Source organism: Harpia harpyja, chromosome 2 (assembly GCF_026419915.1).
Source record: "Harpia harpyja isolate bHarHar1 chromosome 2, bHarHar1 primary haplotype, whole genome shotgun sequence".
Lineage (NCBI taxonomy): Eukaryota > Metazoa > Chordata > Aves > Accipitriformes > Accipitridae > Harpia > Harpia harpyja.
Genome location: NC_068941.1, coordinates 88536914 through 88562374, shown reverse-complemented (window position 1 = coordinate 88562374; position 25461 = coordinate 88536914). Strand labels below are relative to the sequence as shown.

Here is a 25461-nt window from a genome sequence, read left to right as displayed (position 1 = left end):
TTGCAGAGATTGGTCTGTGCCGCACTGTTGGATTTGAAGCCTGGGGAAGCACTGTCGGTTAATTGCTGTTAATAAAGCACTAACCTTCTCTGTATTTTATATAACCAAAAAGCTTGTGGACTGGATGCCTTACACTTACAGAGTATACTCCTTTTTAAATGGTGGTAAAGTTATAACATGTCATAAAATTTAAATTAATTTACTATAACAAAGTTGTGCTGCTTACATCCTTGCAGCTGGAACTTCTGTTTGTGTGAGTGGTGGTGATGTGAAACTAGTGTTTTGCCTAAACCATGCTCTTAGCATTTGTCTTCTATTTCTTGTTTTTGTTAACTTTCTCCACCTGGAGAATTCTGTGTAACGAGGATCACAGGGTGATAGAACTTCCTGTGTTTTGAAATGACTCTGCTCTTTCATGCCAATGGTACAGAATTGGAGTTCGTTATGAATTTACAAAGCAACATGTTAATCTTTCAAGACAGTTTGTCCCTCCAGCAAAAGCCTTTAAAGGCTTTTGGTTTGAGAGGGTGGGAATATAGGATTCAGTCTAGATGTTTATTCTCCCTCTTTCCAAAGCAGAAATATTTCACACTTTGCAGTTTCTCATGAAAGTACAGCCAACAAATGATCTTGCCATAGCAAAGGTTCTTTGTAAGTTTGTATTGACAGGCCGCATTGTCCCATGAACTTTGGACAAATGAATTGGAGGATGCTCAGCACCGTACAGAATCTGATCACAGGCAAGCTCTTGCCTACGGAAATAATGTGCTTTTCTTACTATAATGGGATGCTGAAAGCGCATTGGTGCATGAGGATAAAGTCAAGGCTGGCTGTTGTGTGGCGTAGCAATAAGAGACGCTGATCAGCCTGTGATAAACATCTAAATAATAATAGAGTCAAGGCACAACAAGTAAAAGAGTGACAACTATAACTTTTTTGCTGTTTAAAACCCGCTTTCTGTTTATTTCTGTTAGTATTTCAGGAATTTCTATTCTCTTGTGTGTTTTTTTTTTCTAGAATGCAATCTCATCGGGATCAACTTCTGCAAGCAGCAGTTCTTGGGGGCCAAGCTCTGCTCTTACTAACAAGCGACGGACACGGATGCTAAACAAAGGTATCCAAGCAGGTGAGTTGTTGAATTCCAGACTTGTCTTTTCTGTATTTGCTTCTGCCTTTCATCTGTTTGGAAACCTTTCTCCAGAGTCTGGTGCATGTTTCTGGTGATGGGTATGTACAAGCAGCATTCTTCAAATTCATTAAAAGCATTTGAAGAGAAAGATGTTATGTTCTAATTGAAGTAAGCCATTTCCTTTCCTTTCTTGGTCTGCTTTAGTAACCAGTGTTCTCACTCACTTATAAGTTTATTGACCTAAGCTTCTGATCCATTTCAATAGCAAAGGTGGACTAACTGTATTTTTTTATATATTGTTTTCTCTGCAAGACATCTGTTACTCACAGAATGTATTTTGTAGGCATATGCTATTTCAGAAGGCAATTGCAGTGTTTCATATTCACCTTGGTAATATTTTGGATGTTATATTCTATTTAAAACATGGGCTGATCCTGGACTGGTGCAGTTCTGCATTTGGGTTTTTCTGGTGGCAGTTATCAGTTTCTTCATTGCTTTCATTTACAGGCCAGCTTAGCATCATCACATTGAGTAATGGCTTTGTTTCATTCATCAGACATACCACTTATTTATTACTGCTTTGTTTTCATGTGCAAGTGGATTGAATCAGAAGAGTATTTTCATGGCTTGGGTTTCAAGATTGTGTTATGACTTTTTGAATGTTAGTTGACACCTTATGCTTCATATGTTTCTGTTAAATATTTGTAGTGCTGTGGGCAAACCCATCTTTTACACCTAAAACACAGTTTTGGATGGGACACACTGGGTAAACTAACAGGTCCAGAAAAACCTGCAGTTCCCTTGTCCAAAATGTAAAGCTGCATGTTGACCTGCCATTGTGTCTTTCAGCAGCAGATTTGAAGTTGACTCTTCCAAAAGTCAATTCAAGTCCCCAGCCAGGGGCATAGTTGGTTCAAATTTAATTCCACCACCCCCACCTCCCCCCAGTGTGCGTATATATATACGCACACGCTTGTTTTGCTTGGGGTACTTGGTTTACACCGCTTTAATTTTACTCAGATTATCATGTAGTAACAATCCTGCAAGCTCTCCTTGAATTGGAAGTGGGAATATAAAAGATTTTGCCTTTTGAAGGAGGGGTAAAGAAAGTGCTCCTTCAGCTTCAAAGTAAAAAATGAGGGTCATCCCCTGAACTATGCATGTCACTCGTGCTGATGTTGAAGTACTTCCAGCTGCTCTGGAATAAGATGTTACTGCTTCGTTTTCAACTACAGGAGACTTGGAGATTGTGAACAGTGGAACTAAGAAAAATACTCGAGATGTTGGTGTGACTTTTCCTACCCCAAGATCTAGCCAGCCAAATCAATGGCCACAGGAACCTTGGCATTGTGTTGATGGTAATTTTGGAGAGTCAGATGGTATGGTCACAGATCATCAGGCAGCAGGAAGCAAGAGTAAGCAGAAGGGACAGCCAGGCAATTTTTTCATGGAGAAAAGGACGAAAAGGAGCAAGCTGCATTTACCACAAGGTCAGTCCAAAATACACTTTCTCCGCAGACCAGAAAAGCTGTACATCTTGACAGCAACTGGCATAATATGTGAGGAGGATTAGCTAGGACATAGAGTAGTCTGTCACTAGTACAGTCAGTTCTTACTCTGTTTTTAATCAATGAATTTTAAACAAAACCACTATGTCAAGTGAACTCTCTAGTGCTCTATTATGATGGCATTTTCAATCAAGCTGTTAGATGCAACCTAGCCAGTAAAGGTAGTAAACAGGAAGCAAAGAATAAGGCAAGGAAAGATGAATGAGATGGGAATCGTACAGATACTTAATTTTCATTTGCACGGGATAAAAGGTTTTGTTAAGCTCTGAGTAACTGGTCACTGTAAGTTGTACTTACTGTTTCAGGTACTGAGGCTTCGAAGAACACACATTCTTTCAGGAGTAGGTACCAGAAGAACTAGACTCCTCTCCCTCTTTTAGCTAGAGTTGCATTTTTGGGCTGATGGTGTAGCCTCCTTACCACCCCCCCCCCCCCCAATTCCCTGTCAGTCTTCACAATGTGATAATTAAATGTTTAAAAATGTTTTCCTTAGTCATCATTGTTGTTGCTGTAGGGACAAATCATTCTCTCTCATACCGGTTTAATTTAGAAAATTTAGAATATCTGCTCAGAGTACTAGCTGATGTATTTAAATCCCATTATGTATGTAAACTGTGAGTAATCTAATTCTTGTATACATGTTTAACATTTGGAAGATGTGATGCATTTGATCTTCAAAAATATCTATAAAAAGCCATAGGGCTTAGGACAGCAGAGAGGCGCCTTAAAAATGTGCAATTGCTGATAAATAACTGTTCTTTCTATAGAGAGAAACTTGCAAACTAAGCCATTTTGTGCTTTTTCAAAAGTGTTGTTTGATAAAGACTTGCTGGTTTTCTGACACTTGGCAAAGGAATTCCTTTGAAAGTGCCACAGATGTGTGCTACAGAGTCGCACTGTTATTAAACTGAAGTGAGTATTTATTGCAGTGTTAGGCCACTGATTTGATTTAGCTAAGACCTTGGGCATTGTCATGGTTTAAACCCAGCCAGCAACTAAGCCCCACACAGCTGCTCACTCACTCCCCCTGGGTGGGATGGGGGAGAGAATTGGAAGGGTAAAAGCGAGAAAACTCGTGGGTTGAGGTAAAGACAGTTTAATAGGTAAAGCAAAAGCTGCTCACCCAAGCAAAGCAAAACAAATAATTCATTCACCACTTCCCATGGGCAGGCAGGTGTTCAGCCATCTCCAGGAAAGCAGGGCTCCATCACACGTAACGGTGACTTGGGAAGACAAAATGCCATAACTGCGAACACCTCCCCCCTTCCTCCTCCTTCCCCCAGCTTTTTATTGCTGAGCATGACGTCATATGGTCTGGAATATCCCTTTGGTCATGGCTGTGTCCCCTCCCAACTTCTTGTACACCTCTAGCCTACTTGCTGGTGAGGTGGTGCGAGGAGCAGAAAAGTCCTTGACTCTGTGTAAGCAGTGCTTAGCAATAGCAAAAACATCCCTGTATTATCAATACTGCTTTCAGCACAAATCCAAAACATAGCCCCATACTAGCTACTCTGAGGAAAATTAACTGTATCCCAGCCAAAACCAGCACAGGCATAAAGGGCCATAGGTGGGGATGGAAAATAGGCACATGTATTGTCTACAAATCTTTATTCTCTTCTGTGGCCTTTTAATAGGGATTTCATGGTTTGTCCAAGCAGAAGACTTGAAATCTGAATCTAGGAAAGAAAACCATTCCAATTCCTTTTCTGGTCCTGGTCCATCTTGGTTTGAACCATTGACCAGCACAAAGCCTTGGAGAGAGCCTCTCCGAGAGAAGAACTGGCAAGAAGAGCATCAGCACAGCAACATGATTCAGCCAGCAGTTCCAGAAAGAGATGCTGAGAACAGGTCCTTGCGGCCGTTTGTGAAGCTTACACTACAGGTAAAGGCATGCTGCACTATAAGGCTGCTGAGATCTCGGTAGGATTTCAAGAGTTATGCTGAATCTTGTGGAAACACTTTTTGTTCCTTCTTTTTATTATTTCACCTTTATAATCATTGGAAGTCAACCACGTTACAGACTGCTTCTGCTTAAAAACAAAAAACAAACACAAAACAAATGTAACAAAACCCAGGAAAACCAACAAATTCACTAGTCCATTTTCTTATGGTAATCTGGCTTTCCACAACAGACTATTTGAATTGATCTAATATTTCAGGGCTTAAATTTTGGCTTCAGGAACTAGAGGGAATGTAGCTGACATAATGTCAAGTCATACTTGCCTCCATGCAGCGATAATACTGTGTGATGTACATAGTACGTGATTAAAATGAACTTTTAATTCATACAGTGCAAACAGTGTATGTGTGTGTACATACACACACATGCATATATGGCGTACACTTCAGATAGGTGTGATTGCTCTAAGTATCTGTGGAAAAATACAGAGTTAGTGTACAGAAATATTTTTAAAAGAGATTGTCCACAGCAAGTGAAATGTAAATTAAGAAGTGCTAACTAAGGTGCACTTCTGAAGTTTCCTTGAGTTCAGTTGCATCTGTTCATGTGCTCAGAGACTGCCCTGTGATGGAAATTGAAGTGTGGCAAACAGAGATATCAGGAGATCACTTTCAAAATTCCTCTACTGATCCTAAATAAATTGCTAATGTTGATGTGCCTGCTGATTTATAAAAAGGAAGACTGTAAAAAGTTACAGAATCTTCTATTCTATGGGCTCAACTTTTTGTTAACTTTTTTGAGAAGAATTTTATGTCCCTTTTGCTAATTATTTTAGCCATGTTATTTCTTTCTGGCCAGTTAATTTTCTGGTTGTTGACAAGTAATTTGTTAAACAAGGTCTCTGAGGATCTACCCAGCATTAAGGATACAAGATTTTGTATGTTATACCACATACTACTTTGATGGGATTTTTTCCATGCTTTGGTAATGGTGTTAGATATTTGGATTATTCCCATCCAGCTGTAGGGAGACAGTCTGGCCACTTTAAACTTTGTTTTGTGTCATCCCATCTTAGGAGGCTCTTGCAGTGCATCGCCCTGATTTCATCTCCCGCTCTGGAGAGCGTGTGAAGCATCTGAAGCTTGTAATGGAGGAAAGGAGGATACAGAGTGTACTGCAGTCTGAACGAGAAGAGCTGTTTAATCCTCCAGAGAAAAGAAAGGGCTACAGGAATGCAAGTCACATGCTGTCTGACAGAGGTACCTTTATGGTTCTGCTCTTTATGTTCTGTAGGAATTAATGAATTTCCACATTATGCTTAGGGGTGTGGGTATTGTCTATAAGAATCCATAACTTATAAAGGAGTCAGATTGTTGCAATAGTATTCTTTGTGAAAAGTAGACTTGTTCACTGTTCTCTTATCTCAAAATTTTCCATTTAGGTTTTCTGATCAGAGAAAAGAGAAGAACAATTCCAAAGAGTGAAATGGTTCAAAGATCTAAACGGTAAGGTTAAGAAAACTGTTTCAGGTAGATGGGTGACCCGAGTAAATGGGTTGGAAAGGTGGATGAATTGTATCTGCAGTCAAAGAATTGGGCGTTGGGGGTAACTCAGCTTTTTCAGGGCAAGGTGTAGGCACCTTATCAGAGGGACAAAGCATCTATCTAGAAAATCCGAGAAATGAGATAATTTTGGAAAAATTATTTCTGTAACTAAACCTGAGTATTCTACTGCAGTATCTGCAATCCAAGTACTACAGCAAACTGTGCAAGTGCTGGATCCCGAAAGGAGAGGAAACGTAGGGTGTGGGCTGCTAGAGCGTCTGTATAGTTTTAAACATTAACAAACTAGGTAATTGGCACAGAAAGTGACGTATCATTTCACCAAATGAAAGTAGCTTTAGATAAGAAATAACTACCCTCGAAGGAATACAGAGGCTTTTACCCTTTGAAAAAAAGGACCTTATGATAGATTTTGCCTTATTTTTGACTCAAGAGATTTATATATAAAGTGCACAGCACTCTAACAATGTATTAAACACTTGGAATATCTATGCTACAGAGAGACCAGGTGAGGTGAAGGTATAATAAAAAATGGAGTTTATTGCAGCTAGATTCTGAAATGGTAGCTGAGTCAAGAGGAGGTGGTTTGGAAGAGTACCAGTTGAGAAACAGCATAAATACTTAAGAGTAAATTAGAGACTTATGAAGTCGTCTCTAACTTGTAAAGTTACATAAAGATATAATAATACTGTAAGTTATTTAGAATCAAAACAAAACAAAGGTCAAGAGTGTACCTTGAGGCAAGGGATACTTCTAAGTATTTGGGTTTTCAGCGTATATGCAAGTGCTTTGTTGCATTGAAGTCTTGGAACGTCCATGCTACGTGCTGGGAGGGTTTGTGCAATGTGAAAGGGACAGTGCTGTGGGCCAGGACTGTTCCACAGCATCTTTGTTGGTAGTTGCAATAGGATGGAGCGCGCCTCAGCAGGTTTGCAGGTGATGCTGAACTGGGAGGACCAGTCTGTATGCCAGAGAGTAGGTCTGCAGTTTCTAGAGATCTCTGCAGGCTGGAGGAAGGGGCCAAGAGGAATCTCATGAAGTTCAACAACAACAAATACCAAGTCTCTCCTTGGGACAGAACCGCCCCCTGCCAACCACGGACACCCCCCTTGGCAGTGTCTGAGGACAGACTGCCTGTGGAGTGGCCCTTCTGGAAGGGGTCTTGGGGGCCTGACAGCTGGTGGACAGCAAATTGAACACGAGTCGGCAGCATGCTCTTGCAGGGATGAAGGCCAGCTACACACTGCGTTTCATGCAGGTGGAGGGAAGTGGATATTCCCTCTGCTTGGCGCTCATGGGGCCACAGCTGGATCCTGTCTCCTGTTCTGGGCTGCCAGCACAAGAGAGAGGTCAGCGAAGTGTCCTGAGTCTGGTGGAGGCCACCAGGACAGTCAGGGGGCTGGAGCACTTGGTGCATGAGGAGAAGCTGTGGAGGCTGGGATTGTTTGGCCTGGGGAGGAGGAGGCTGAAGGTGAGGAACTGGCAGTAGCGTTTCCCTGCCAGAAGGAGGGTTTAGAGAAGGCAGAGGAAGAGTCTTCTTGGAGGCGTATGGTGAAAGGACAAGCAGCAGTGGCGATGTGTTACGGTAAGGAGAAATTCTAACTGGAGACCAGGAAATCAGTTTTTCACGAGGAGGGTGGTGAAGTGGTGGAGCAGGGCTGCGCAGAGGTGGCAGAGCCTGCATCCTTGGAAATAGTCACAAGTTGAGAGGATGGGGGCTGAGTAGCCCGTTCCAGCCTTGAAGTTAGCCCTGCTTTGAGCAGGAGGTTGGACTAGGTGACCTCCAGAGGTCTCTTCCAACCTCAGTTACACTGATTCTACAAAATATCTACTGGAATACACAATATATAAAATAAAACCCTTGATATATATGCTGGGAGAGTCAAAAAATAATGTTTTATTTCAGTAGCCTTTGGCATTTAAAAGTGTTTTTAGGGCGTTAATAGAGAGGTGGCAGAAGTGGTAAATACAGTAAATACACCAGTTCCCCAAGGAATGCATGTCCACATGTTTGAGCCGAAGTAGAAGGATTTGGGTTCAGGTCACTTGGACTTGGCCATCGATGTATCTGAACTCATATACTTTCAGAAACTCTGATTTCATAATAACCAAAGTCAGCAGGACTTCTATGGAGACTGATTCAGGCAGTCACGCTTGGTGATTTTCTTTTTTTTGTTCTTGCTGCTGTCATACTCCAGCTCTCAGCTGGAGCTGCGAAGTAATTTATTCTGTACCATTCTTTTGAAATCCACACCTCTAATGAGTGCAGAAGCTTTTTCTTTTTCTCTGTGAGGGTATAAATGGAATTTCTCATGGCAAATTAGCTAGAGGTAATGAAAACAATTTTCAATTAATTTACCTATAATTCTGCATTGCCCACTTCTTGCTCTAAACATCTTTATGGTGGGATGATTTGTCAGGTGTAAATCTTGATCTTTCCTTGAGTGGAACCCTAGAATGGCAAAAGCCTTTAGACAATGGTGAGATGGTAGTAAAACAAAACCCCAAATCTTGGAGGTATCCCTCCCTACCATCCAGTAACACATGCAGAGACCTAGCACCCTCTGCTGCCTTCCAGCAAAGCATAAGAGGAGTAAAATAAACATAAAAATGTGATTTATTTCTTGTTTTCTATAGTGGTAATGTGGGTAGTGACATTTTTAGAAAAGATGACCTCCTAAGAACAGCTGCAGACAGAGTAGGAAAATAGGGATACACAGGAAGGTAGGTTACTGGAAGGAGTGCAGTTGCTTTTTTGTGTTTTCTTGGTTTTTTTGGTGTTGGATGTGTATTTGCTTGCTTATCAATTCCACTGTGAAGTCTGATGGACTGGTAAACACATTTGTGTGGGGGACTGTAGAAGCTACAAATGTGTATGGCTTTCCCTAGCTGATGCTGGTGAAGTAGACAGGAGGTAAAATTCAGGACTAATTGAGATTTGGATTTGATTCCTTGCTTTCTTGATTTTGCCTTCTTAGTTATGTGTTATCATACAGCTTCCTATTACTTTGTTTTCCAGCTAACTTCTTGTCCTTTTGTCCTTTGAAACATACAAGTGACACCTAACTTGTACTGACTAAATAGCAAATGGGTGCAAACTGATACACATTTGCCTCCCTTGCTTCTCTTGCCAGTCTGAAGTCTTACTTATTTTCCTGCTGGAATTAGTACCAAGACAACTGTCAAAGATGCCCGTCCTGGCTGGTGGGCAGTATTGATTTGCAATGTTCAAAATGGAGTGTGCTGAAGTCATTTCAGATAATACAAGTTGAAGGCATAGATGTGTTTAAAAATATTTGAAGTGCCAACAGTAATTATGCAAAGATACTATACTGACGTAAGAATAAAACAGTCTCTAAAAGTTCTGTCTTGCTTTAAGTATTACAGGACTGAAATTTTTGGACATCATTCATTTCCACCTCCCATAAACGACAATGTTTTTGAAGCTGCATATTTCTTGGCAACCACTGTCATGAAATTAGTAAAGCTTTATGATCTTAAAGGAAGACTTGGGGATGTCAGTGTGAGCAATACACTGTCATCCTAGCTCTCAGGTCCCTCCTTGAGATGGTAGCATGTAAAACAGATTAGAATAGCGCACTGACTGTACTGAGCACCAGTCACCTTCTGTTCACTTCAAAGCATCCCTTGCTGTTTGGCTCTGGTATGGGAGAAGTTCAGCACTGGAGAAGACAAAGCATTCACCTAAACAGGGCAACAATCTTGAATGTCGAAAATATTGAAATATTGAAAAGATGCCTAAATAGCTTAACTCAGGTTATTCTTGGGATAAAAATATTGCTGTTGGTGGATAAACATGTTACTCAGAATCAGCATACTCTCAAAGCAATGGGGCTATTCTGTACTGAAGATACTGAAGCTCTACCTTTTGCAGCTCGGTAATCATATCAGCTGTATGGTCATTTTAATGTTATAAATATTGCTTTTAGGAGGTGCTGCTTGTAAGAGAAAGGCATTATGGGATGTGGGAATTTCTGGTATCACAACTGCTATGTATTCCACGTTTTCCCTGTGTGACACTAGTAAACCCCCAAATAAATGTTTCTATGATGTGGTTGGCCAGTAGCCTTTAACAGAATGTGAAGATAAAGCAGAGGATGGGGTTTTTTTAATGTCAGTAAGTTCCTTCCTTCAAAGTCACTGTTTTTGACTTTTTGTATTTACACTTAAGGATCTATGAGCAGCTGCCAGAGGTGCAGAAGAAGCGAGAGGAAGAGAAGAGAAAAATGGAATACAACTCGTACCGTCTGAAAGCACAGCTTTACAAAGCGGTAGGTCTTCTGGTCAAATATTTATACTGGAACATTTTAGAATTTTTTTTTTTCTTGAGGTCACAAGCATTATAGTAATATTTGCTAAATGTTCATTCTGTGGTATTCTTTTGCAACTTCTAGGTGGTTAGGATATATTAACATTTAATTAGGGTCAAAGCAGTCAAGCCTAGCAAAATGTGGAACAAAAAAATCCCCCTACCTAACCTGAAATCCTTCCAGTGCCTACACATGCTGTATGGAAAAAAGACAAGGAAGCATGGTCCTGATTAAAGCATACAAAAAAAGTCTTGCGCAGTCTTGAGGGCAGAACGGAGGGATTGTGGAGCGTATTTAAAGAAGATATTTCATGGACAGGCTCTTTGACTTGAAGGCTGCTGGTTTTGCTCTCGTGTACCCTTGCTGTAAATGGATTTAGCTTACACAGTTCACAGCTCACTTTGCAACCATGGTTAACAAAGCATGGAGTCATCATTCTTAATTTTGCTCCAGTGGAGAATTGACAGTCCTGCTGGTAATTTGTTAACTTTGGGGGCTGTGGATTTCACCATTAAGTGTTTGTTCAGCTGATAGTGTGGTCTTACCGCACTGGCACTGATCAGCCAAGGATCTCCTCTGTCTGGCAAGCTGTAGGACAAACCAGTATCCCTAAGTGTGGGTATTACTAACTTTGAACCACACTTATCCAGCAGTTCAAGAACAGTTTCTATGCTGGGGCCTCACCACACAACCAGCAGCAGAGCAAAGGTGGGGTGAGGACTCCAGGATTTTGGTCAGCAGGAGAAGGAAACAGCGGGACCCATTTTGCTGGGTTATTCTAAGACTGCTGAATCCTGCCTCATTCTGCCATGAAGCAGTGAGATCCCTGCAGGGAGCTGCTTCTGTCCCAGCTAACAACTGCTACTCTTTCTCCATGGCTGTCCAAGTTGTGCAACATGTGCTTTGCGTCTGTCTGTTAAACAGAGGTTTAATTAATGATAGAAAGATTGAAGAACCCTGTGCTAGAGACTCGCCTGTGTTTAAGCACAATAAGTAACAAGGAAGAGAGTCTTCTGTCCCTATGCCCTCCCATGAGCACACATCTAATTATCTAGTATTTCTGTGTAACAAGCGGTATCAGTTTATACACAGTAATTTGATAAATGTCCTCATAAAACAGAGGAGGCCCATTTGTCCCCTCTGAGAAGTGCATCTCCAAAACTGACCAGTGTATCACTTTTTGAGCTGTTGTAGGCATCCATATGCTTAAGCTTTCTCTTAAGACTTAATAAGAACTAAAAGATGAGAAACAACAGTTTGCAACAAACAGTGAGGTTCTTACCTTCTCACTCTTTAACTAACCCATATACCATAAAACGTAGCCTTCAGGAGAACTCTGGCAGCAGGCAATAAACTGTATTATAAGCCTCAGTGGCTTAAGGACATGCATTAAAAATTTAAACTGATTTTTTTTTTTCATCTGGATCTTAAACTTGCACTTCAGTTTTAGCATTGCAACTCTTTCCTGGCTGAGTTGTCCTACCAGAGCTGGAATAATAGGGTTAGTTATTTGTTGGTAACAGCAATAATTGGATTTTAAAAGTCAGGGCTTGTAATGCAATGTATTATCCAGAATACCTTCCTAATCTGATTGTGGGTATTTACCACGAGAATTACTTGAATTTGATGCTATACTTTTGCAGGGTATATTCAGGACACATTTTTTTTTTTCACTCGTCTGAGAATCTCAGATGCTGGTACAGTAAGGTCTTAAGAGTTAATGAATGCTGGCAGTTGTCAGCTGGAAGCAGAGAGGGAATCGGATCAGAAGTTTTCTATACAAGTGTGGTTTTGATTGGAAGAGGGATGATGATTCATTGCAGTAAATATTGTAATCTTTTTGTCTTCCTTGATGATGCAGAATAGCTGCAGTAAGTAGCTGTAAATACAGTGAATGGTTTGTTTAGAATTTGGCTAATGTGTTGCTGAGAGCATCAGTTTCTAAGCGGATCTGATTATGCATGAAAAAAAGAAACACAGATTTTGTGGAATGACTCCAAAGATGACACAGGGTATTAGGAGAAGAAAATGGCTGGTACAAAAGCTAGACTGAAAATGTATGTAATCTAGGGTTGTATCATTTAAATGATCTGTAGCACTGTACCCAAACTGTGGTCTGAGTATCTCTCATAGTGGCAAGTTTGTGAACTGCTGATGTAGAACAGCAGAGCAGCACTCTGGAATAGATCTGACTCTTATTTTAATTGCAGTCACCTGGAGGAGTCCTGTTGTGCCTTACACAAACCTAGTAGGGGACAGTTCCTTCCAAGATCATTTCGCATGTATCCAGACATATCCTTGGGAAAAGAGAGGCAGGCAGAGAGAGTCGAGTGCCCTGCTCAAGTTTCTGTGGGGTCAATGGTGGAGCTGGGCATAGTACTCATATTCTCTGACTCCCAGGTCAGTGCTTAGTGGCATGACCTGTCCGTAATGAAACTTCTTTGTCCTTCACACTTTGGATTTTGACAGGCTAGCACTGGTCATCTTAGTGGGGAAGGGATGTACTCATGCCCCAGCCACTCCAGAGTGCAGCCTCGTAGCTTAAACTGCTGGTGAAAGTGTGTGCTGAGGCATCCTGTTCTGCAGTGTCTGAGGCTTACGCATGTCTTTTCTTGGCTGACTTTCTGCCGTGCAAACGTTAATACCTGGTAGAGGAGCATTAATGAAACAGCTGGGCAGGTGAGGATGTCTTAAACTGCCAGACCAGTTGGCACTTATTCTTCTCTCCCAGCACCTGTAACTGAACACTTTGTTGTAATAGTGAAGTGTGCTTATATCCTAAGTTTATTACATATCAGCCATGATGTAATATAGCGCTGGGATGCTGGTTGCTTCTGTTTCTGTCACTGATATCAAAAGAGTGGACATGTAAAAGTAAAACTAGGCGTCAGCCTCACTAATAGCAGTACAGCTGGCTCTGAGGATGGGATTAGCTAGCAGTATGGTGTGCATGCCATTTCTATAGGGTGTTGAGGGCTCACAGGTTAGGGGTGATTCATGTTTGGGAAGGAAAGGAAACAATGAATTAAACATGTACATACACTCATACCTGTATGTATATCAACACGGACAAGTGTTTGCTGAAGTATCACTTACAAGTGAAATCCTCACACCAGAATTTAAAGGTATGTTAGGTATAACTGTATGTTGATATAATTTATGGGTCAATGCTTCAGAAAAAAAATGAACACCAGCTTCTAAAAATGTATCCTGAGGAGTAACCAACCAAACAAAATTGTATGTTTCCAGTGTGAGCAATAACTGCTACTATGTGGGACATGCTGCTCTCTGGAGGCAGTGTGTGATTCTTTGTTAGCTGTAGGGAACCAAGGATAATGATCTAAAATTAGTGTCCAGGTTGAGGGATGAGATGAAACCGAGTTTATTTTGCTCAAAATAGGGCCCCAAATTAGTGAGTATGTATGAACAAAGTTCACTTACCTTTTGTAAAGTACAAGTAAAAATACTCACACGGGACACCTGAGAAGTAAGGGCTGTCAGTGGTTCTTTAAGGCATTTATGTGCTACAGTGGGACTGTGGGGCAATGCAGTGGGAATTGAAGACAGAATGAAATAACAGTTTTGTTAGCACTGAGTGAGGATGAGATCCTCGGGAGGAAACAGTATGGGCTCATATGTAACTGGAAACTTATCAAAATTCCTGTGTTAGAAAGCGACTGAGAGTTGCAAAGGTATTCTTAATTTTTCAAATTGTTAAATAGTTACCTTTATTAAGATAGCGAAGTTATTTTTATCACAGGATGCACATGGGTCTGGACTGATGTTCTGTCCCAGTATCCCTTTGCTTTTGTACTTCTAATTTCAAATAGAGCATTAAATTACACTAGTCAGATAAGGGAATGGTGCACGCCCCTTAATTCTGAAAACTGTACAGTTGAGACAGATTTCTGATCTGATGGCAGCATAAATCAGAACTTTCAAGCCCAGTGAAGTGAAAACGAATTTTATGAGTTTTATCAGACATAAATTTGTTCCATTACTGAGGCTTTTCCATTAGATGTAGTAAGTTTGTAATTTTTGTAAATAGGGAGCATGGGAGAAACATCTATAAGGAGATAGCAAAGTTGTTAATTTATGTACTTCCCTCTACCCCTTAAAAAAGAAAAAAGATATTAGCGTTCAGGAACACTAAACACTTTTGTTTATGGATGGGATGTGTCCTTTAGAGCCTATGCAAGATAGATAGGGGCCACAAGGTGTCACTACCCCAAAGGAAAAAGCACATGCTTCTAGAGGTGTTAAACTGAATTGCACTTTGCTTGCTGCTTTACAGTAAGCTTTTTTTTTTTTTAACGTTTATTTTCCATCCCCTTGGCTACATTTTCCCTCATGTCAGCAACACGTTAGGGGTTTTTGGTTTATAGTCAATTCCTGGAAGTGGAGCAAAGAGGGGAGATAGCATCTAATTGCTGTCTGGCTTTGCTTATTAGATTGCAGAAGGGCTTGTGAGCTGTAAGGACTGGTCAGAGGTTTTTGTGGTGTGAGGCGTTTTGAGCCCTTCTGAGGCTTCGTGAAGTACTGGGGACGGATTCCACACTGAGATTCACGTCAGCAGCGTTGCTGCTTTTTATATGTATGTATGTAAGCAGAGTACATTCTGTATTGGTATATACACTATATATAGTTATGTGTATATAGTATATACTGCATACTCTGTGTGGGTGTATAAAGAGCTGAGCTGTGCATTGCGTTCATCTGTGTGATGCAAAAGGTCTCGTCAGGTAATGGCTGTATCATTGCCACTGCTGTTAGTAATACACGAGTTACCCAAAGCTCTTACTTTATCCTACACTTCTCTAAAGCCACGTAATATGTATTCCATACTTCAAAACGTCAGTGATCTGCCAGCTCAGCTAGCAGAATGATGTGGTGTTTCATTATCTGGATTGCCTGTTGCCATAAGAACGGGTCACACTAGCAGGTGCCTGGGGAAGAATGCCATAACAGAGCCAACATTAGCAGTACTTCTCAAAGATGCTCTAACAGTCTGGTGTGATTTGCATCCAAGGGGCTTTGAATCCATCTTCTGATTGGTGGTGGCTTTTTTTTTTTCTTTCATACTTTTTCCACCTGCTTTGTGAAGTGTAAACATCTGGTGTTCACAGCACTGCAGGGCAGAGTTCTGCAGTTTAACTGCACAAGACTGGCTCTACACACAGTGTTTTGTTTTGTTTTAATCTATTACCAGTTATTTTCTATGCTGCCTCCCCCGATGTGGGGTGGTTTTTTTTTGGGGGGGGGGGGGGGTTGGTTGGGGTTTTTTTTTTTTGGTTTGGTTTGGTTTGTTTTTTTTCCAGAGCAGTCTGCAAATAACATTCCCTTTTCACCTACTTCAGGCTACTCAGGATTGTATAGACTTTCATCTCTTCCCGTTCAGTCATGGCTAGTGAAGGCTGTGAAGAGTCCTAATTTATTCAGCTGTTTATTGTAGAAAACACTTTCTGTGTCTTCCACTGTCTTCATGCTTAGGGTTTTTGATTTTTAGAGGAATAATACTCATCTCTGTCGCTTTGTTTTTCTCTCAGAAAATCACCAACCGTGTCTTAGGGAGGAAGGTGCCTTGGAACTGATAAAGATCTCCTGTTCAAACGAAGGTGTACCGTACCTAGTAAACTTGCAGCATAAAGGAGATTGTGATGCAAAGAAGATAATGCAGTAAATACTTGTGCAGTGTATGTTTTGGGGTATTCAGTTTTGTCACTTTTGTACTAACATAATCTTGCCATATTTGAGAATCGATCATTTGATATATAAATAAATGGCTGTTTTTTGTAGTGGTGTTAAGGTACTTCCGAAGTAAACACGCTTTGGAAGTACTTGGTTCATAATACATTTGTAATTACCTGATTGTTTTATATATTTATTTTAAATTGTTTTTAACAATGATTTTTTTATTTCCTATCTCGATGTAGAAAACTTACTTGTAATGTATGTATTGTGCTGCAAAAAACCCTTAAATAAATAACATCAGATCAGTTTGTAGTAACTATTGCAGCAATCATGAAATGCATCTTCGCTCTCTGCATGGGCAATATCTAAAGAAACTGGGCCATAATTGCCTCTTACTCTACCCTGCACAGAACTTAAGAACTTACAAGGTAACTGTAATGGCTGTTTAAACTGGACATTATTAGCACCGAAAGAGCGGAGGGGTTGTGACTTCACTGACCTTTCACTTGGTTTGCTATCTTTCCGTATGACCAGGAGAGTCTAATTAGCGAAACTTTTTATGATGTTGGGAATTTTTAAGCCTTGCCTGGGAGAGAGTTCCCTTCACTTCGTTAGATGCACTCTGACAGGATACTTGGTTGTACGCTTAACCAGCACCACAGTGACAAAAGATGAAATACAAAGATTGTGGTTTTTGATGATAGAAGCCTGAAGTCTCAGTTTCATTTTCTTATCACAATTAAGTTCATATAATGAATAAACAGGAAAAGATATCTGAGGAAAACTAAGTGGGTGTGAACAGTGGTTTCATATTTTCCGTGCATAAGATGTTCATAGCAACTTAGTTCAAGGAACAGCTGTAACGGTACACCCATTTCTGCAGAGGGTGAGGCACAACTCGGAGATTTTGACCTCTCGTGTTCACTAAGAATTTCATGGAACTTTTTGTTTCACCCCTTGGCTAAGCCATCCAGCGGTGGCTACGGTACAGCTCTGCCAGTTACCCCTGGAATTCATGTTGAGATGTAATGAATCAGATCTTCAAATTATGGGAAATAATTGAAGGTCAGTAGAACTACACTAAATTACACTAGACAAAGATTTGGCGTACTATTTTTCAAACTGTGTCCTGTGCTGGTGGTACCACATGCTGTTAAAGCAGCTGTTATAGCCTACCCCAGAGTCAAGTGTGAGAATACATCCAGGTGTAAGATTTATACTTTATCTGGAGCATGCAAAAAAAACCAACCACCACAAAACCGTGATCTAATATGTCAGAAGGCCATATCTGGCCTCAGAAATCTGAAGTTAAAAGTGCAGATTAAAAATAATACAGTATCACATGGCTGTGATAAATCAGCTCAGAAAATGGCTTATCTCTTTAGACCTTTCCACTTTTCAAAATCTGTTTTTTACCTATTTGCTCCTTCCAGTATCTTGTCCTTGGGATCAGTTTGGATGCAAGTTGCTGCTTTGCCTTTCGAAGTGCTCTTTGGGGCTAGAAAGCAGCTTTGTATGTTGTAGAAGCAGAAGGTGCTAAAACTTGCTGGTACTGAGATTTCTCATGCGATTCTGATACACATATGAATAGACACTCTCCTTTTGACAAGAAAGTCAGTTGTATTGGAGTCATGACAAGATCTTGCCTCACTGAGTGCTCATTTAAAGCCAGTTAGCTTTTTAAATATGCTTTTAAGCTTTCAACTGATGAAAAAATGAGAGAGCGTAAGGGCCCTGCTGATGCCTCAGGGGATGCTTGGAAGTTTTCTTACAGTGAGATAACACAGCCCAGGGTTGTTTTTATTTAAATGTCCATAGTGTGCCTGTGTGTTGCTCCCTAACAAAAGCATAGAGGTCAATAATCAAGCACCTTGTGAATCAAAGAAAGGTAGAGTCAGTCCATTTCAACTGGTTGAAGTACCCATCCTCGTCTAAGTAGAGAACTACACATTGTAAAACCTTTCAAAACGAAGAACTGCTGCAATTTTTTTTTTTTATGGTTTACCTCGCTTAAAAATGTTCACTAACTACCAAAGTAATCTAACAGTCTAATGTGAGTTGCTAGAGTTGCAGCTTGAGAGATTTAGCAGCAAGTAGCTCTAATTCCTCATTTGGTAATAATATTGTAGCGTTTTTCCTTTGTGAAGGGAGAAGTGTTTGCTTCTGTTACAAATTTTCTGTTTGGGTATGCTTTAATATATCAGAAAATGTGATCTGAAGATTGTGCTTGGATGTTTTACGCTGGTCTCGGGCTGCACAAAGTTTACACTCTGCTTTCTGGAATACTGTAAAGAAAAATGTTCTCTTTGCACACAGAGGGGGCAGAAAGGAAGTTTTGTAGAGGAACAGTATGAGATTGTTTAACTTTTCTCCCCAGAGGAGGGAGCATCCACAATTCCAGATGAAATCAGGAGGAGCTGCAACTTCTCAGAACCTCTGAAAAGGAGGTCCCATGTGGCCAGGTTTAAAGGAGGCAGGTCTCCTCCTCAGTACTCCCAACAGTGTTATCATCCATCCTTCTCTTGATTTCTTTGTGAGGGATGCTAGTGAAGCTGACTCACAGCCACTCCACTACCATTCCTTGTTGTCATCAGGTCAGATAAAGCTTGTGCTGGGTGAAAAGCATCCAGAGTTTATAGTTCTATGGAAGGAGGCTGTTGACATTTGGAGTTGTTGGTTCCAACATGCAAAAATTCTTTTCAAAAACTCAGGAAATTATGCTTGTCTTGTGTTCCTTCCAGAGTGGAGTCATCTCTTCTTAATCCACTGCTACACAAAGACTTTTAGGGTAAGTTCTGCAAATCTTTGGAAGTTTAAAGAGGGCAATTTTTTTTTTTTTTTTTTAAGATAACCCTACAGGAGCAGGCTTTTGTTATCAGTTAACCAGAAATGTTCCTTGATCAGCATTTGCCGTGCCCACCCTGCACAATGACGATTGTGTAGATGCCAAATGCATGTTTGAGTCTCACCAAAAAGCCAGCTATTGTAGCTGCTACCTCAAAAATGGAAAGGGCAGTACGGTTGTCTGTTGTCTCTCAAAACTGAAAGCAGCTTTGATCATTGCCCATTTGTACCTTGTTCATCATCAAGTAAATATAATGACTGGTCTTTGGCTTTGGTTTGCCTGTAGATGTGCCGTCTACAAACTGAACTTGAGGTGGGAAGCGTGATGGATGTGTGGGTGAGGTGGACAAGGCAAGGAAAGGGCAGAGAAAAGGGGTGTAAAAAAGCCACCTTATGTTTTGAAAGGTTCCTTATTTTAAAATAAGAGGCTTGTTTGCCCTCCAGAAGCACCTTCCATTTCCTCTTTCCTGACCGTTTCCACTAGTTCTACCTTTTGTGCTGTAAATTCCATCCGGATGGACTTTTTATAAAAACGTGGTAAGTGCTCTGGTTCTTGGTGGATGTTTTTGGAGTCCTTTCTATGGAGAACCATTCTCAAGTTGGAGGTCTGCCACATCAGGCAGTGATGGAGCTTGAGTGGATGTTTGGGACACGTTCTCTCATTGCTGGTAACTGGAAAGATCGCCATGGAAATGAACAGCAAGGATGATGTAAAAATAGTCGTGTTACCGTACATCTGTCTAGACAAGGCCTGGTCCAGAGTGGTTGACTCCTGGAGGACTGCTGCTCAGAAGGACTTCTGCTGTCTGCCTCTGTCGTGGTAAATTTGTTCATGGTTATGCCTGTAGAAGAGCACAACTGAATGACTTTGAAGAGGAGGAGACTGAAGAAAGAGATTTGCCCCATGCAAAAGCAGGTAAGCTAATCACTTCTACTTATCCATGAGAGCATCCTGGTTTATAATTCAATTTTCCTGAAACGATACCCTAATGAAGAAATTACTTCCTGGCTGGCTGTTTATTAGTCCAGATCAAACTTTAATCCAGTAATGTAGATCTTAATATATTGCTTCCTTTATGTTGCATTTATTAGTTGGCCAGCTGGGCGGCTGTACTTCTGTAAAGCTTAAAAGTGTAACATGAAGTCATTGGACATGCTCGTTGTAGGCTTGGGGAAGGAATTCAGCTGAACTGCTGTAAATGGAAAAGGCACGATTCTTTCACACAAGCAAGGTTTGAAAGTCAAAGTTTTATTAATATTTGTCTCCCTACATCAGCAGATAAACTGAATTCTCCAGGCCAAATTAGACCCTGCGGGAGGGTGAATGACCTCCGCATGACAAATGAAAGCCATGTTGATTAACACACTGGAAGGCACTCAAATTCCACGGTGATGAGGACAGTTGTAAGAGGTCTTGATAGAGAAAGGGTTTTTTTTAATACAATCTAATTTTATTCATGTACCCCTGTGCTGCAGCCCTGTCGCTTTCTAGCTTTATCAGAAGCTACTTCAAACTTGTCTTCATGATGCAAAAGAAAGGAGAGACTCCAGCTCATTTTCCCAAAGCTGTGTTGGCTCCTCTACCCGAGTTCGATTCGGTACATCCCATGAATCACTCTGCCGTAGGGGGCTTGCTGCTGGCCTCTGCCAAGTCTCGTTGAGTCATCTGCTGAGTAGCTGGCCCTGGCCTTCCTCCAGAGAGGGGTAAGTAAGCCTCTTGGACTCTCCGGTTGGATCTGGAGGAGGTAGCACGCCAGCTACGTGCCGTGACCTCCTGAACGCCTGTGCATGAGGAGTTGAGTTCCTGTGGCATTGTGTGCAGATTGAATAGTCATTTTAATAGGAGATGATGCGAAATTTGGCCGAAGGAGACATTTATTTTGGCCTATCAGAGCACAAGTTTTTATGAACGGCATAGAGCTGTTTTACTACATTACAACTGTCCTTGTCCTTTGCAGAAGGACCCGTATCAGGCTAAGAACCGTGGCGTTTGTGCTGATGAAGCAGTGGTGGAAGATCTGAAGTGCGGGTGCCCAGGATCTTCCTGCGCACACCTCCTATACTTGCGTACTGGATGTGCTGGTTGCCTCCTTCATGACTATGAAGAACGAATGACTGGGAGGACAGGAGCACCCTTAAAATAGATACCAAGGGTCTCTCCCTGTCCTTCATTCCATGGTTGTGAGTGATCCCCCGCCCCTGCTTCACACGTGCTGCTCTTGGCTTACGCCGGGATGCAGAAATCCCCGATCTCGGGCTCAGCTGTCAGGCTGCGTGACCCAGCTGCAGACCGTGGTCGGGTGCCACAGCTTCTGTGGGCTTTTGTCAGCAGAGATATCAAGTGATCAAGGCTGTAGGCAGGAGGAAGGACGCCTGTTCCTTTGCACAAAAAGGCCTTTTATAAGCTGCTCTGGATAACCACCAGCCGTTGCTATCCCCGTATCTTTCTCTGTGGCCAACGGCTACGCTCAGGGTCCCTGTGCCGGTGGGAAGCAGAGAGACTTCTGCCTTCACCTCGCGCCGAGACTGCGCTACTTTGAGTAGTTTGCACTGGCTGAGAAAGTGGAGGAATGAGGAAACGTGTCATGTAACGTGTAGTAATGGTGAAGATATGCTGGGATTGATGGGCTGCTGGGGGAAGACCGGAGCCTGTCGGCTGCCCGGGGTTTCCTCTGGCTTACGGTCCCTACTCCATCCCAGCGCCTGGCTCACCCCTCTGCGGCAGTCCTGGCCACCACCTGCCCTTTCCTGGAAAGACGTTCGCAGCGCTCTGCAGAGCCTCGTCCCTCTGGATGTTGCTGATGATGGTTTCCTGATGGCTGAAAGCCCTGTCAGGCATTTGAATCTCTCCTAGTTGTGTGCCAGGCTGCTGATTTACAGCTGCTCTGCTGAACTTCTCCACCCAGCTGCCTGGATGTGAGAAGGGATGGCAGTGCCCTCTGTTTCTCGCCACAATTCCACAGGCTTATTCTTTGGAGTGCCTTTATTTTTCTGCAGCATTTGTCCTCTCGTGGAATTGGTGGGACCTGCACAGCCCCACCGTGGTGAGCTGTAGCAGGTCACCATCTTCAAGCTTCAGGAATCCTTCCTGGTCCTCTGCAGAACTTGACCCCAAAAGGGCAGAAGATGCATGGGAGAGCTTGTGAGAACAAGGTATTGCTAAATGGCATTAAGCCACCTGAGAAACACTGCGACCGAGGCTTATGGGGGCTTGAAGGTGCTGCTAAGCTGGGGAAGACTCGCTAACACTGTCCAGATGTTTGCATCTGCCCGTTGCATCCGACGGCCCCGTTAACAGGACCTTGACACGCGTTTGAGTGCTGCTGCCAGGGCTGGGCTATTTAGATTTGCCTTTTGTGCTGGGAAACCCCAGAACAGTCCCCTGTCCCTTCCTCTTCCAAAATGTCACCTTGGGCAGGCATGCGCAGAGGTCCCCAGAGCATTTCGGGTAAGGGTGTCTTGCAGCTGTCCCCCTTTTTTAAAGTAAAATCATTCACAATTACTAGTGTTAATCAGTATTATTATTAGGGCTTTGCTAACTATTGATGAATCCTGACTGATGAATGAGGAGAGTTGGCTGACCCCAGGAAAGGACCCAAAAGGGCTGAAGCAGAGCAGGGAAGGCTCTGGGTATGTGTAAGAAGGAAAGCGAGCAGCACCGTGTCCCCCACGCTTGTTATGTGGGGCGGTGAGCTCTGCCACCCCCCCTTTTGATGGGGCTGGATGCCGGCACCCATCTCCTGTTAGGAAAAAAAAAAAAAACCATTAATAATAATAACAACTAGGGATTTTATTGAGGGTCGCAGAGGCGTCTCTGCTCCCTCTCGCCTCGGTGGGATGGATGGGCTTATTTAATTGCCTTTTTTCCCACCCCCCTCTGCTGGTGCAGGCAGCCTGTCGGTACCCCCTCGCTTCTCCTCCCGGGGAAAGGGGCTGAAGGAGCGGTGGGGAGCCCGGGGAGGACCGGGACCGGGACCGGGACCGGGACCGGGACCGGGGGGGGTTCGGCGGCTGCAGCGGGCTGCCCCGGCGGAGGGAGCCTGGGAGCAGCCTCCACCGCCGGTCTGGTTTTCATTAAACGGCCGGGCTGGGCCAAGAAACACAGCAATAAATAAAAGCGAACAATGCCGGCCCCCTCCCTCCAGTCCCCCCCCAATCCCTCCCACCTCCTCCCGGCGCCCAGCCGGGTGCCTGGGAACGGGGGGCTCCGGCCACCGGCGAGCGGGGGGCCGGCCGGGGCGAGTGAATGGGTTTGTTTTTTTTTTTTTTGGGGGGGGGGGAACCGGTGGGAGGGGAGGGGACCCGAGAACATAAAAAGGGAAGGCAGGACCGGTGACGGCGAACAGAGGCGGTGACAAGCCCCGGGGAGAGCCGGCATGGCCGGGCGGCCCCCCCGCAAACCCTACAGCCCTGGGGGCTCGGTTGGTTTTAAGGGGTGTCGTCTTTTTTTCTTGGGGGTCTTGTTGCTGCTTCCCGGGCTGGGGGATGCTTCTGGATGGCGAGGTAAGAAGGGGCGGGGGGGGGGGGGGGGGGGGGGCGAACCCCAGGTTCAGCCCGTGGGGAGGGGGGTGCGGGTGGGGGTACCCTGGGGTTTGCAGGGGAAAAATGGCTGTGGATCGGGGTGGGAGTGGGGGGGCAGCTCGCTCTCCCTTTGGCTTCATCGCCTTGCTGGGGATGTGCCCCCCCACCCATCCCCAAATCTCCCCTCTCGGCGGGTCCCCCATGTCCCATCCCAGCGCTGGGGCGGTTGGACTCTGCGCTATGACTCTATATGGTCTGGTTGGGATGGGAGGGCTGGGACCAGCCAGCCCCCCCCCCCCCCCCCCCCAAAAGAGGGGACGGATTCGGCTTCTCCCCCCCACCCCCCAGCTCCCCCAGCACCCCCTGAACGGCAGAGACACCCCTCGTCTCCCCATCCCGCTCCTCCCTTGGGTCCCTGCAACCATCCCAGCTCCGGGTGGTGGCACCTTGAAAGGGAGCTGGCAATGGCTTGTGCTGCTGATGCATGTTTTGGGGTGAAACTTGGCTTTTTCTGTTGTTGAGGAAGTACATTATTTTCCCCAGAGGTTCCTATCGCTTTTCAAATAGGAGGGAGGAGGTTGCCAGGTTGGGTTCAGCCTTCTGTAATCTCTCTTCTCCATCCCTTAATTCCTTCCACAACCCCACTGAGAAGCTGGGGCTGATGCTTCTCCAAGCAAAGCACGTTTTTTTACTGTTATATTTTTACTTTCGAGCTTTGCTGGGTTCTCTGCTGCTGCTGAAAATAAGTTTTCCAGCAACTCCAAGAGAGACCCGGGCGAGCTGTGCAGCTGGGAGAGGAACGGGGAGGGTGGTGGGAGCCAGAAACCTCTGTTTGGATTATAGAGGAGAGGAGAAGCAGATGGGAAAGCTGCTCGCTTCGGCTGGAGCCTGGGTGCTGCGGGGCTCATTTTCGGGCTCGGGCATCCCCCAAATGGGGGGCTGCCTGGCCAAACTGGTGCAAACATCCCAAACGCCAAAGCAATGCTCTTCCTGATGCAGCATTCCCAGAAAGGGTTGGGAATGAACATGTTTTCCAGGAAAAAAAAAAAAGAGAAGGGGAGGGGGTGGGAAACCCCCTCTGCACTACATTTGGGTTTATTTGACTTAGATTTTTAAGGCCCTATCTCATGCTCTGAGTCTCTCAGATTCCCAGCAAAAGCTATAGTCAAAACAGCGAGAAGCTTAATATATTAACCAAGAGGTTTTTACAATGTGGCCCGAAGCCCAGCCCAGTAATCCCTGCAGAACGGCTGCCCCTCGTGTCCCGTCCTCTCCCCAGACAGCGTGGGAGAAAGACGGGCTTTGCAGCAAGCCGGGAGAGGCAGCGTCTCCCTGCCCTTCTCCCTCTGCGGCAGCCAGTGAAGAAAAAATAAGATTTTTTCCCCCTTTTCTCTGGAATGGGAAGGCAGCAAACCCTGCCAGGGCTGCCCACCCTTTGTGGCTGAACACAAGTCGCATCGTGGCCGTGCCTCGGTTTCCCCATCAGAAAATGAGGCTTATACATGGCTGGGGGATTGGAGGGCCTCGCTAACTCTTTTGGAGGAGGTGAGGAGAAGGAAACTGGGATCATGCCACTACCTTATCTGCAGTTATTCCTGGAATCTGATTATATGCTATATATAATGAAAGCTGATTAAATGCCACTGTGCGATAGCGCCGGGCGCGTCCTGGGGCCTGGTGGGACAGACGTGGCCAGGCTGGGTAGCTCGATCACGTTAAACACTCAGTCTGCAATTCCCAACCAATAACTCCATCTCTTTTTCTTTTTACTTTTCAGTAACTTCATCTTTGCTCAAGCCAAATCCCCCCAGATCGTTGCATAGGGAACCAAAACAAGCATATAAAATTATAAAGCCATAAGCCCTGTTATTCCACTCCCTTAGTAAATAACTTTGCCCTTTGCTGGGGAAGGTTA

The 25461-nt window shown here is 43.6% G+C and overlaps 2 protein-coding genes across 6 annotated transcripts in view; both read left to right on the top strand.

Moving 5' to 3' along the window:
* The window catches only part of ALMS1 (ALMS1 centrosome and basal body associated protein), a 73700-nt gene extending 57203 nt beyond the window's left edge, over nucleotides 1-16497 (top strand). For all 5 annotated transcript variants that reach the window (XM_052780845.1, XM_052780847.1, XM_052780844.1 and 2 more), the window contains 7 exons: nucleotides 1018-1126; nucleotides 2365-2619; nucleotides 4332-4579; nucleotides 5673-5856; nucleotides 6039-6102; nucleotides 10352-10451; nucleotides 16037-16497. In XM_052780845.1, coding sequence (XP_052636805.1) covers nucleotides 1018-1126; nucleotides 2365-2619; nucleotides 4332-4579; nucleotides 5673-5856; nucleotides 6039-6102; nucleotides 10352-10451; nucleotides 16037-16081 — 1005 coding nt within the window. In that variant the 3' untranslated portion in view covers nucleotides 16082-16497. The remainder of the gene's footprint in view (nucleotides 1-1017; nucleotides 1127-2364; nucleotides 2620-4331; nucleotides 4580-5672; nucleotides 5857-6038; nucleotides 6103-10351; nucleotides 10452-16036) is intronic.
* A 6832-nt stretch (nucleotides 16498-23329) lies between these two features.
* The window catches only part of ADAM33 (ADAM metallopeptidase domain 33), a 30082-nt gene continuing 27950 nt past the window's right edge, over nucleotides 23330-25461 (top strand). Inside the window, exon 1 of the mRNA XM_052780842.1 lies at nucleotides 23330-23528. Within this exon, the coding sequence (XP_052636802.1) occupies nucleotides 23402-23528 (127 nt within the window). The 5' untranslated portion in view covers nucleotides 23330-23401. The remainder of the gene's footprint in view (nucleotides 23529-25461) is intronic.